Consider the following 13052-nt stretch of genomic DNA (forward strand, 5'->3'; position numbering starts at 1 on the left):
CAGGCCAAACTTTTCCCCTGGCCTAACCTTTCCCGGGGAAACTTTGGCCTTGGACAAACTTTCCCCCTAGGCTTAATCTTCCATGGGGAAAGTTTTTCCTAGGCCAAACTTTCCCAACCCTTGAATCAACTTTCAAGGCTACTTGTTTCCCATCCTTGTTCTTATATCAAAAGGGGGATATTCTGGCCAAACTAGGCTATTTCTTCCCCAACCTTGTTTTCATGTTTATGTTTGTCTTGAAAAAGTCAGAAATGAAAACAAGACATAGCTATTCACGTGAACACATTGATAAGATATTCATGTTGATGTCAAGTTCCAATAACAATTTACAGGTCATCTTCATCCTCATATATATATCATGTACATGGTTCACCTTTTGTTTCAATATCCTTAGATAAAGTGAGATTAAAAATAAAAGCTAGCATAAAAGCCGAGATATTATATCAGTACTATTGTTTTATATTATCATTTACTTATTTTTATATTTCAATAATTTACTTATCCCCACTTACTCCAAATTGGCTTATCTCAAAATCATTGCTATATTCGAAACTTTAACTAAATACACAGTTTTTACTTGGATGTCCATATCCTTTCAAAATTTTATTCCCTCACTCATGGCTTTAAATATGGCATCCACATCGGCGACATCAACTTAACAGTTGGAAGCACATGTAAACATCAACACAACAACAACCCAACACAATATCTATATCAAAAGCTGTATCATCTATCATTCCACTATAGTGCCTTATTCTAAATTCAAAAGACAAAGTTTGATAAGGGGTATACTTGGTCCATGGATATCTGAATTATATTTCATTCACCAAAGTGATTATGGAATAGTAAACAAGCTTATGTGAATAATGTTACATTACATTTATACATAAATACAACAAAGATTAGATAATAAACAGCATGATAAGAAAGCAAACAACCTGTGTATATTACATCTTATTTACCCATCTTATTTACCCATCAAATGTTTACCTCTTGTGGTGACATGATTTGGACAGATGAAAAACTAATGCAATGTGTCTTCCTTGGAATGGTGGCAGGAGCAGGATGGATATAAGTAAAAATTACTGTCAGTTTATAAGAGCAAGGGTGGGGAAGAAGTAGCCTAGCTAGGCCAGAATCTCCTCCTTTTGATATAAGAGCAAGGGTGGGGAAGAAGTGGCCTAGCTAGACCAGAATCTCCTCCTTTTGATATAGTGGCCTAGCTAGGCCAGAATCTCCTCCTTTTGATATAAAAACAAGGGTGGGGAAGAAGTGGCCTAGCTAGGCCAGAATCTCCTCCTTTGATATAAAAACAAGGGTGGGGAAGAAGGGGCCTAGCTAGGCCAGAATCTCCTCCTTTTGATATAAAAACAAGGGTGGGGAAGAAGTGGCCTAGCTAGGCCAGAATCTCCTCCTTTGATATAAAAACAAGGGTGGAGAAGAAGGGGCCAAGCTAGGCAACAAGGGTGGGGAAGAAGTGGCCTAGCTAGGCCAGAATCTCCCCCTTTTTATATAAGAACAAGGGTGGTGAAGAAGGGGCCAAGCTAGGCCAGAATCTTCCCCTTTTGATATAAGAGCAAGGGTGGGGAAGACGTAGCCTAGCTAGGCCAGAATCTCCCCACTTTTCATAGAAAACAGAACAAAATATCCTAGTTTAAACAAGCCTAGCCCAAACTTTCCCCGGGGCAAGAATATCCTAGAACACAACCTCCCCAGGGAAAGTTTGGCCTTGGACAGATTCTTCCCGGGAAAGTTTAGACTGGGGAAGAAATGGCCTGGTACACCGGGTCTTCGGACTGACAAGCGGAGGCTTTAGGCATTAGGCTACCCCACCACCCTGTTCTTGGTTTCAAAGTAGCTAGAAACAAAATATCAAGTTCAGATTCTTCCTTGGAACATAGGCAGATCTGCAAACCATTACAATTAGTTAGTAAAACCATGAATTTATATAATGTTATTGTTATGATGATTATGCACCAGACTCGAGTCACTGACCAAAATAATGATCATTGTGATAATTATATGCTTGATTCCTGTCACTGATTATAAGAATTGTTATGTACTAGATTCCTATCACTGATTGTAAAAATGGTTATATACCAGATTCCTGTCACTGATTTAAGAATGGTTATATACCAACTTCCTGTCACCAATTATAAGAATCATACTGATTATGATGAGTATATATACCGGGCACCAGTCACTGATAATGATGATTATATACCAGACTCCAGTCGCCGATTTTAATGATAATATACCAGGCTCAAGTCACTTATGATGATGATTATTATATACCAGTCAACGGCCACTGATAGTGATGATTATATACCGAGCACCAGTCACTGATAATGATGATTATATACCAGTCTCCCGTCACTGATTATAATGATAATATACCAGGCTCAAGTCACTTATAATGTTGATTATCATATACCAAGCACCAGTCACAGACAACCATGATTATTATATACCAAGCAGCAGTCCCTGATAATGATGATTATTATATACCAGACTCCATTCACTGATAATGATGATTATTATATACCAGACTCCAGCCTGAAGACTCTGGCCCAGGAGGTGATGGACCTGCTGAAGAAGCTGGTGGGGGTGGAGGTGTTCTCCCAGGTGTACGCCACAGTGCAGCAGACCAGAGCTGAGAAGCGGGCAGGGAAGAAACAGAAGAGGGCAGTTGAGGTGCGATATGCTTTGAACAATAGTCTAAAGGATCTCATACTCCTCAGAACACATTTGTTGGACATTGCATTAGAAGTGTTTCTGGAATGTAGAAATTTGTGTGATATTTTGGGTGATTTTTTTTTTATATAAAGTGCTTGTATCCATGCACTTGTGCATACTCAAAGCGCTGAGACATTATTACCATATTGTCACGGCGCCAGCTACCATCCTGGATAGAAAATGATCCAGAATAGTAAGCGAATACACAACCCGACTGTTGGATACAACCATTTATTAAAGCTAAGTACCCGCTCAAGCATGAATGAACTTGCACCTCAAGCACAACAACAAGCCGCTAAAACAAGAAGAAGCTAGCTAAGTAAACTCGCCTTAATAGACTAGCTCAGGCATCAGACCATATAGTCCTGATCAGACTATCCATGTGTTTACTCTACATGTGCCCTGATCAACCTATACATGTGTTCACTCTATATATATATGTGCTGATCAGCCTATGCATGTGTTCACAGGCTGTGTCACAACCCGAGGTGGCTGCCAGGAGGAAGATAAGGAAATACCAAGTGAGGAAAGAGTCGAAAAAGAGAAAGATTCAAATGATGAAGACTGGGAAAAATCCCAAGAAGTTGAAACTGAGGAAAATGGCAATTCTTGAGGACTGAACAAGATTGTACTTGCTGTTATGTGTGATGGTCAACCCCAGGTGTATAATATGTACATAAAAACCAATGACATTGTACATACAATAAATCGTACCATATTTCTCTTCCAATTTTTGTGATTTTTGAAACTAGAGTTCTGTTCCAAACTTTGTCACTGTAACTATGAGGTAATTATAGAGAGTGATGCCAAGACAGTGTTGTCTACCTAGAGAACTTACGTTCACAACAGTCATATAATGATAATAAGTCATCTTCTATAGCGGACAGTCTCCAAACAAGTGATTGCTCGTGGCACTTCATCAGAATCTGATGATTATTACCCTGCATAACCCAAGCTGCCTGTTAGGCGCTAGAAGGTTGTAGTCACATGACTTTATCCAACCGGGTACCCATTTTATGCTGGGTGAACAGAGGCAATTTTGAACAAACTCACTTGCCAAAGGTGAGACCACATGTATCACACATGCTTCGTTGTGGGGCAGGACTGAACTCCTAGAACTCTCAGGAGTCAAACTGCCAAACACGGTCACCCATCCAAGGACTGTCCAGGTCGATGTTGCTTAACTTCAACTGATTCGTGACCTGAGCTCTTTCACAGTACCACACGCCACCACCATATAGTAATCAGTTTGTCTATCTGTCCATCTGTAATGAGTTATAGGCCCGATTATTTCTCTAAAACTAATAGGTAGATTTTCATGAAACTTTTCAAACACAATGACATGGCTGATACCTGATGCCTTTTGCAATTTACGTAGTTGTAGAACATTTATTTTTCTGTTTCCATGGCAACAAATTTGACATATATCCTGAGGTTGGTGATTTTCAAGGTGAGATCTACAAAACAACATTCTTGTATTATCCTATCTTTTAAAAATATGGACCTGAAAAAATATAAAAGATCTGAATTTGATGGTATGGTTTTGATCAACAACTGCTCTTAATTAGATAGATTAGATTGAAATACTCAACAAGTCTCACAGGAGTTAAGCCCATTTCTGGTGTAATTAGATATGGAATATGCTAAAAGATGGAAACTACTCTCAACAAGTCTCACTAAGGACACATGTCCTTTTAGGTCTTGCTTAATATGACAATCAGATGAGAGTTTGTCAAATTTTGTGGCAAATCTTCTAATGTCTCTGGTCAAAGTCATACCTATATTTACCTGTATTTACCTGCATACCGGTTAGATATATCTTCTAATGTCTGCTGGTTACGATTTTTATTACAATTTGCATATTACAATTTACGTCAATTTATATTACAATTTACGTTTTATTATTTACGTCTGTTTTTATTACAATTTACGTCAAGTTTATTACAATTTGGTATTTCAATTTGCGTTTTATTACAATGCTTGTCGTAATATCGGACTAATAGGGGACTAACGGGTGGTCAGGCTCTCAGACTTAGTCGACATATGTCATTGTATCCCAATTGCGTGGATCGATGCTCATGTTGTTGATCACTGGATTTTCTGGTTCAGACTCGATTATTTACAGACCACTGCCATATAGCTGGAATATTGTTGAGTGCAGCGTGAAACTAAATTCACTCACTCACTCGCTGAGTACAGCATGAAACAACAAACCCACCAACTAATTCCAATCAAAATATATGAGCTGCCAGTAAGTGAAATATATGCTGTATACCAGGGCTGCAACGATTCACCCAGACCTCGATTCGATTCGATTCTCGATATTGGACCCTCGATTCCATCATTTTCAATTCGATTCTTCGTACAAGTCAAAACATCACATTTCATTTCACTCTCATTGGATAATAAGCCCGCATCAACCAGTCACGTTTCGCCTTATTTCAGTGTTCGAAACTGCTGGAGTCAAAATTACGTTCTGTTTGTGTGGAAATAATTTAAATAGGTATTCAAATAGCGAATCGGAATAGTTATAATGGTTATCGAAAATCGAAACTCAGCTGTCAGATTCGATTTTCGATCCGAATTGTTGCAGCCCTACTATATACTTATGATATTACAGGATTTCCGGCCATTGACATCAGTTACTTGTAACTCATCCTTACCTATTATTACCTTAAAGGCCGGGGCGCAAACCTCCAAATTTCCCATGGGTTTCCAAATAGTCCCCCATTGGCACTCCACAGCAGCGTAGATGTTATCTGCCCATGAGTGGCAGGACTGTAACGGCTATGGGTGCCTGACGAGAGCCTGGTGGGAGTCAAAGATTATTCTTGGAATTTATTAATAGAACAAACAGGTGCCTGATAGTAAATGTCCAACAACCCTTTCCCTTTCATTTTATGAAGGGGCGGTGAGGTAGCCTAATGGTTAAAGCGTTGGCTCGTCACGCCGAAGACCCGGGTTCGAATCCCCACATGGGTACAAAGTGTGAAGCCCATTTATGGTGTCCCCCGCCGTGATGTTGCTGGAATATTGCTAAAAGCGGCGTGAAACCAAACTCACTCAGTCAGTCATTTTATGAAGACAAAAATGACAGACTCATTTGACAAGCTATATGATAATTTACTTATTCATAAAAATCAACTTTTTCTCAAAAGCTATTTCTAATACAAACAAATAATATTTACAACAAAATTCAATCATATTACTTCAGTTATACTCTATGTAAACAACTTATGTCCTTATAGCAATATAATATTTACAATTTGTTTTGCTGTCAAATAATTCTCTAAATTCAATACATAATATTTATAACATTTATGGTATATTACCCTCATAACAGAATAATACATTCCACTTGAAAACAGCATCTCGAATAGGAGATAGCACAGAATATAGCAATGATAACATATGCGTAACGTTCATATAACATCAGTTCCAGGTATGTGACATGTATGGCTTATTTGCAGGATTCGGAGCCATGTCCGAACTAACGTTATGACGCAATCTGGCATCAAGTCACGTTGGTGTCTGGTTCCAGTCCACACCAGGTGATGTCTGTTGAAATGTCTCTGTAATGCCTGTCTCTTTCTTTCTTGATATCCAGCATCTCTCCATACACCTCGGTGAAGAAGCATGGTCCAAAATCGCTTATAATGTCCCTTTCTAAGTTCAGAATTTCTCGTGTTCTCTTGAAGGATATCTTCTTCCTAACACATTTGCCTGTTCACTGCGTCTGTTATGCATGGTTTGCACAAACAGTGAGGACACTCATCTGCATCAGGTCTCTGTTGTATGACAAACTCGGGGTCACCATCAGGCTCATTCATACCCGGAACTGTTGTCACTGTTGCCTCGGAATGGGGAACTTCTATTATATCCCAGTTATTCTGATGAAATAGAATAGATATAGTTTCTCTGTGGAGAGGAGTAACCATCAATGTGAGAGAGAGTCTTTCTTCTTCAACTTTCATGATCGCTGTTTCTCGAGGTTATGCTATTTTTCACAGCTTTCTCAAGACTTTATCTATGAAGTAACACTGTAGAACATGTGCTATATTTGGGATTACACTTTCTTAGTAAAGTACAGATTCTAGTACTTTTGGGGGGTTGAGTCCCCATCCGGAATTCGAACCCACAACCTCAGAGTCAGGCACCTAATCGCCAGAACACAAAGTCAGACGCCTAGAACGCTCAGCCACCGCGGCTTCCACAAAATGGAAATGGACAACTGGTAGTCTAGACTGCGGACTTTGTGTACCCCTCTGATAAGTGTTAATTGGCACGGCTCCCACTGCCGAAAGCTATGAAATACACAATGCCATTTTAGAAAGTGGTCAAATGTAACATATGCTATATTTGGGATTACACTTTCTTAGTAAAGTACAGATTCTAGTACCTTTTGGGGGTTGAGTCCCATCCGGGATTCGAACCCACACCCTCAGTCAGGCACCTAAATGGCATTGTGTATTTCATAACACTGTACAAATAATTAATAGTGACAGTAAAGATAAACAAGTCAGCAAATAAGAGGGTCAGCAAGGAAAAATGAATTATCTGATGGCAAGATATAATTACTTCAGGTCAAAATAATCTCCCAAGATATCTGTTCCATACATTGCGCCTGTAATTGTAGGAGACAGGTTTGTAATTCCTGTTGCTGCGACATCTCCGGTCCCTGCCTGGCGCTCGGCAGTACAAGAAGGACTGGTCGGCTCGGAGTCAGTATAATGTGTCTGTCATGTTCATGCTTCACTGCGGCATGGTATCTCAGTGGGCTAGCACTATAAAACCAGCTTTAGTCTGGGCTAGTACAAGCAGCCGCACATACACATACACACGCATGCACGTCGTCATATGAGCGAAATATTCTCAAGCACGACGTTAAACTCAATTTCACCTCACCTCACCTTGAATGCCACTCAGAAGTATAGCTTCTATTCACATTTTCATTCCAGTGGCAAACAGCAAACTGAGACTTCATATTGTAAATACTGCCAGAAAATGAGATTCGTTTGTCTTGAAAAATATTCATAACATTATTGAAACTTTCAACATAGAAAGTATCTTTAGCCAAACTGAAGTCGTCTGCATACTTGAAAATGATGGAATTTGTGATAACACCTTTCAACAATGACACAGCTTTCTCGCTTATGAGCACTATACGTGATGGTTCACAGTTCGGATCTTCCTTGCACCTAGACGATGGGCTGCAATCAGAATGATTGTTCTTATAATGTTCGATCACATTTATGAGTGAGGATCTCAGATTCTCGCTGTCACCGTGACAATTCCGAATGGCATGATGGAAGTGTGTAGCAACAGGTTGCCCTTTGTCTGACAGCTGTTCATGCCAGGTACTGCCATGCTTGTACTTTGGCCCAGTAGAGACACCAGACATGGATTTGGCTACTGATTTTGTGCCATGCCATATGTCATTTTGGTTAATTGTTCCACTGTCCCGAATGAGTTTAATTATGTCGTAAACGTTCCCCTGGATTATGGTTGCCAGTTTCCTGTGGCATCACAGTGACATACAGAAATGAAAGGAAAAAAGTCATAGTTATATATCCTTAGTGGTTTGCCTAAAGAGTGACGCAGTTATCTCCCCTAGCCGTGATGTCACAGCATGGTTCTCCAGGCCCTCATAATTTTTCTGTATGGTCCAGAACATAGGCTCCCTATGCGGGTCAGAAAATTGATAAACTGGGCCCCGGTTTAGTATCCCCACCCCTACTACATGTATATAACATGTATAGTAGGGGATTTGGATACTAAACCGGGGCCCAGTTTATCGATTTTCTGACCCGCAGTGGGGGCCTAAGGTTCAGAAGTGGAAGGGAATTATATATGAAAGTCTTCACAAGTAAGAATTGCAAGTGTACAGGTTAGTGAGATCGCATTCGGTGTGTTCTAGCCATCGCATTATATTGTGAACTCTATATTTTGCAAATTGCTTTACTTGTGAGGAGTTAGATTTTCCCGCCATTAGGACTTATAACAATGTCGTGGGTGGGTACATTAACATGGACATTTCTCTCGTGGAGGTACTTGTATATCTCCACTGTTCCAATCCTTTTGTTTGGTTATATGTTGGCATGTTAATACCTTATGTGTGTAGTCACCAATGGCCACCACACTACTATCCTTGGCATTTTACCTCCAACCATGGTGAGCGTCTGTCATGATGTTGATGCCGTCCAAATTTTCATAACCAGCAACTTCTTCTAACAATGAAGTTTCACACGAGTCAGTATATTCTGCCTGAACACAAGCCTTATAGGTGGTAAGTTGTTGTTCTCTATATTTCAGTGACAGATTACCAATCGCTGCAGCTGAACAGAACCTTTGGTACTAAAAATAGACTAATAACATACCACAGCTGTAAAAAGCATGTCCAACCTTCACATTCACAAGAAATGTGTTGTCTGGCAGGAAGAGTGATGACGCCAGACGATAATGGTGTGACTTGCGGCAGGGAACTTTCATCTTCATTACATGGCCGCGATAGCTGACTTGTGTAACAGTCAATTTATTGGAACACATTTTCGTCCATGCTTCTCTGCTACATCCAGACACATTTGCATGGATGATTCAGATATAATGAAAAATTTGTCATCAGAGTCACCTGGTCTGTCTGCCAGGTATGTAACTGGTGGATCTTCTGGGGCAGTCACACAATGATGGTGGAGATGATAAGACAGCATCCGGTCCAGAACCTCAGCATTATTAGCAGGCTTGTTTGTCTCTGCTTTCAGGTGTGCTTTCACTTGTTTCAGCTTTTGGAGAATACCTTGCTTGACTCCTTGATCACCAGGTATTTCGATTGTAAAACGAGCACATCGCTTACTTGGATCCATCTTGTGAGGAAATCAGTATTGTCAGCCAGATAATGAGAGATGTCAAGTTTAATCCGATAGCAGGAGTCAATGAAGTGTGATCTGACCCACAAGTTAGCTAGGCAAGGTTCATTTGAGGCTCTAGGGGTTTGGGTTTGGAGAAGTACAGACTGTTATATTACTACTGCGATTTAGGGAATGTTATGTTATTATAAAGAATTTAGGACATCAAAGGTTTACTACAGAAGATAATTAAATTTGCCTCCCTTGGTGTTGATAGTAATAACAAGGTTACCAAGCCAGTATCAAGTGTTCCAGCCAGTGTCAAGAGTGGGGTGGGGTGGTGGGGTGGAGTCAAGGGGAAGAGGCATCAGTTTCACTGCCTGCCTGGGAAGAAGTGACATATGCAAACCTGGATAACGATTTAACTTCCACTCAGGGGCCTGTTTCTATGAAGACGCACCTCCTCAGGCCACCTGTTATTTTGATACAGTTGCAAATTCAAATCTGGTTTTAAAAAAAGAAGTCTATTTTTAAATTGCAGGTCTGCATCAACACTTTTTGCAGTAAGTCTACATAACATACTTCTTTACAATATGGTTTAATTTCATCATGAACCGGTGATCTTTCTTAGAATGAACTTGAATACTGCATATCTTTGCATTGAAAGACAACTTTGGCATCGCAAGGAGGCCACACCCCATCTGTGTATAGGTTTGAACCCCGGCCTTTAATTAAAGGAAATGATAAGAAGCTGTGGTTATACGTTTTCGAACTTATTGTATTGCATATAACTTAATCGATTCAAATTTCAATCTTACCCGTGATGACAATCCAGTGACCAACAGCATTAGCATCGATCTGCGCAATTGGAGTACGATCAACTGACCACCTGATTCTGTTAGTCTCAGCCGACGACAAGCATGGGTTGCTGAAGACCAATTGTAACCCGAATCTTCTGGTGACTTGTCTCTATTTACTTGGGGCGGTGGGGTAGCCTAGTGGTTAAAGCGTTCGCTCGTCATGCTGAAAGCCCGTGTTCGATTCCGCACATGGGTACAATGTGTGAAGCCCATTCCTGGTGATATTGCTGGAATATTGCTAAAAGTGGCTTAAACTAAACTCATTCTATTTACTTGAATCATGCAGCCTTGAAAACCACGGAGTTTACGTACTGGTAATTACTTCAGAATTACTGCATGTCTCTCTCACTACCTCGAGGAAAACCAAAAGAATTTTTGAAATAATATTACTGAAAGGCAAAAGACACGTCGTAATATTGGAAATCACATGTAAATCAATGGAGTATTGGAACCTATTTTTAAAATATACACCGGAAGTCACGTTTGAGGAAAACATGAATCGTGGTCGTTAGCATGGCCGTTTTGCCCAATAAATTATTGTTTGAGATTGAGGTTTGAAATGATTTTCTTTCTGGAAACAAACACAACATGGAAATCAAGATGCACGTGCATCATGCATGTATTCAGGCATAAATTTCCGACTTGAATGGCAATTGTTCACTTGTTTTCTCGGAACGCAGCAGCTGTGGTTAAGTTGACGAGAGATCAAGGACAACAAGCCATTGGACGTCTAGACGCAGGTCAGTCTGCTCGAGTCATTGCTAATGACTTCAATTGCAGCATACGAACAATATAACGTCTTATTTTTGAAAAATACCCCCATGATGCTTTGCATGTATTTGTAAACTTATGGTAATAAAAAGGATGATTGATTGATTGATTGATTGATAGAGAGCGATACAACGCCACCAACAGCACTGATGACTTTCCACGTAGTGGTCGACCCCGTGTAACAACACGTCGCCAGGACCGTCATTTCGTCCATCAACACCTCTCGTTAACCTAACCGTAGCTGCTCCTTAAACTTGACTTCTGGTGTATATTTATAAAAATAGGTTCAAATACTCCATTGATACTTAAATGTCATTTCCCATATTACGACGTTTCTTTTGCCTTGCAGTAGGCCTATATTGTGTAGAATTTTGACTTGGACATTGTTTTAAGAATGATCCATTTCCATAAAGTAAAATGTGCGAGGTCTGCTTCCATACTCTCTTATCCTACCTCATGTAAGAATGTCAGTTTCTGATTGGTTCACTGGTTTGGACCTTGAACATTATACCATGTATACCCGGTGCACGGTCGTACACCGCCAAGCGGGGTATAAACATAAATCTTTTCGAGGGAGAATAAATCATTTATACCCCGCCCGTGGAAAAAAGCATGCATCCACGGCAGTCAGTGAACCATGAACCAGTGGTTCGGATCCACAAGTCAGTACCATGCTTGTTAAATATATGATGTTATATTTTACATACTCACTCATTCTCAGTTAACTGGGACCATTTGCTGTCGCCGACTTTTGGCTGTCGATGATTTCAAATTTGATATTATATCGAGGTGTATCTGTGCAGATATTCTAAATAATACTGTTTACAATCAGTATCAACTTTCAAAAGATGGCACTAATTCATATTGCAGCTTCAGAAGCAAACATTTGGTTCCATGACGGCATTTTGCTATGTCGGTAGTGCGTATTCTTTGCATTTATGTTTGCTGCCAAATTATATCCAACGAAGTTTTGTTATATTTAGTGTGATGAAAGAACCAAAATACATACGGGCTAATTTGCCCATGTTAGCATGTCGATGGCTCACCTAGCAAAACACAAAACTCACGTTTAGATTATGTCGGTGGAGTCAAGAGTAATTTACTTACAGCTTTTTCTTGTGGTAAATCATCGCACAGACCCACATGGTAACTTTTCATGACAGACCTGTTCATCTATTCTCGATATATAAAAACATATAGTTTCGTTAACATTTATTTTTCTGACAATATGGAAAATATGCTGAAATCAGATATTTTAAGCAAGCAATCATACGTTACCGTTATAATTCAAAATCTAGCATCCCAGTAATAGTCTTCTTCACTGTACATTTGGGGCCCGGCGGTCTCTTGTTATGCCATGGGCCCCAACCAAGCATTCTGGTATTTATTCATCTTGCCATAACATTATTCATTACCAGAACTAATTCTACGTTGCTACCGTAATTTACATTTCCGCCATATTGAAATTTGGAAAGTTTCAAGGAAACTTTTGTGTTTTGTTGTCTAAACTGCGAAGGAGCTTTTATGTATACTAGCAGCACAAAGAAACGTCAGGTTGGAATTTTCCTTCACAGAAACTGATAACTGTAAACTCATTTCATGTTTTGATTTGTATATTTTCGGAACACATCTCCAACTTACACTGAGCAAAGACATTCCTTCCCAAACTCAGAATGGAACCCAGGAAATGGTCTCTCAAAACGCAACCTGATCTCGGAGATGGTAGGTGTTCTCCATGTTTTTCATGCAACTCATGCTGCACGCAAGCTGTTCACAAGGACCAGCCCCTATAAAATGCACCCCTAAACCTGGTTGAAACATTCACATTACAACGTCAGCAGGA

The 13052-nt window shown here is 39.9% G+C and overlaps 1 protein-coding gene across 1 annotated transcript in view; it reads left to right on the top strand.

The window, feature by feature from the left end:
• LOC124265848 (small subunit processome component 20 homolog) overlaps positions 1–3457 on the top strand; it is a 132286-nt gene extending 128829 nt beyond the window's left edge. The window contains 2 exon segments of the mRNA XM_046700690.1: positions 2549–2694; positions 3207–3457. Of these exon segments, the coding sequence (XP_046556646.1) occupies positions 2549–2694; positions 3207–3356 (296 nt within the window). The 3' untranslated portion in view covers positions 3357–3457.
• The last annotated feature ends 9595 nt before the right edge of the window (positions 3458–13052 follow it).

The sequence above is a fragment of the Haliotis rubra genome, unplaced genomic scaffold (assembly GCF_003918875.1).
Source record: "Haliotis rubra isolate DU_JTF1 unplaced genomic scaffold, ASM391887v1 Scf999, whole genome shotgun sequence".
Classification (NCBI taxonomy): Eukaryota; Metazoa; Mollusca; class Gastropoda; order Lepetellida; family Haliotidae; genus Haliotis; species Haliotis rubra.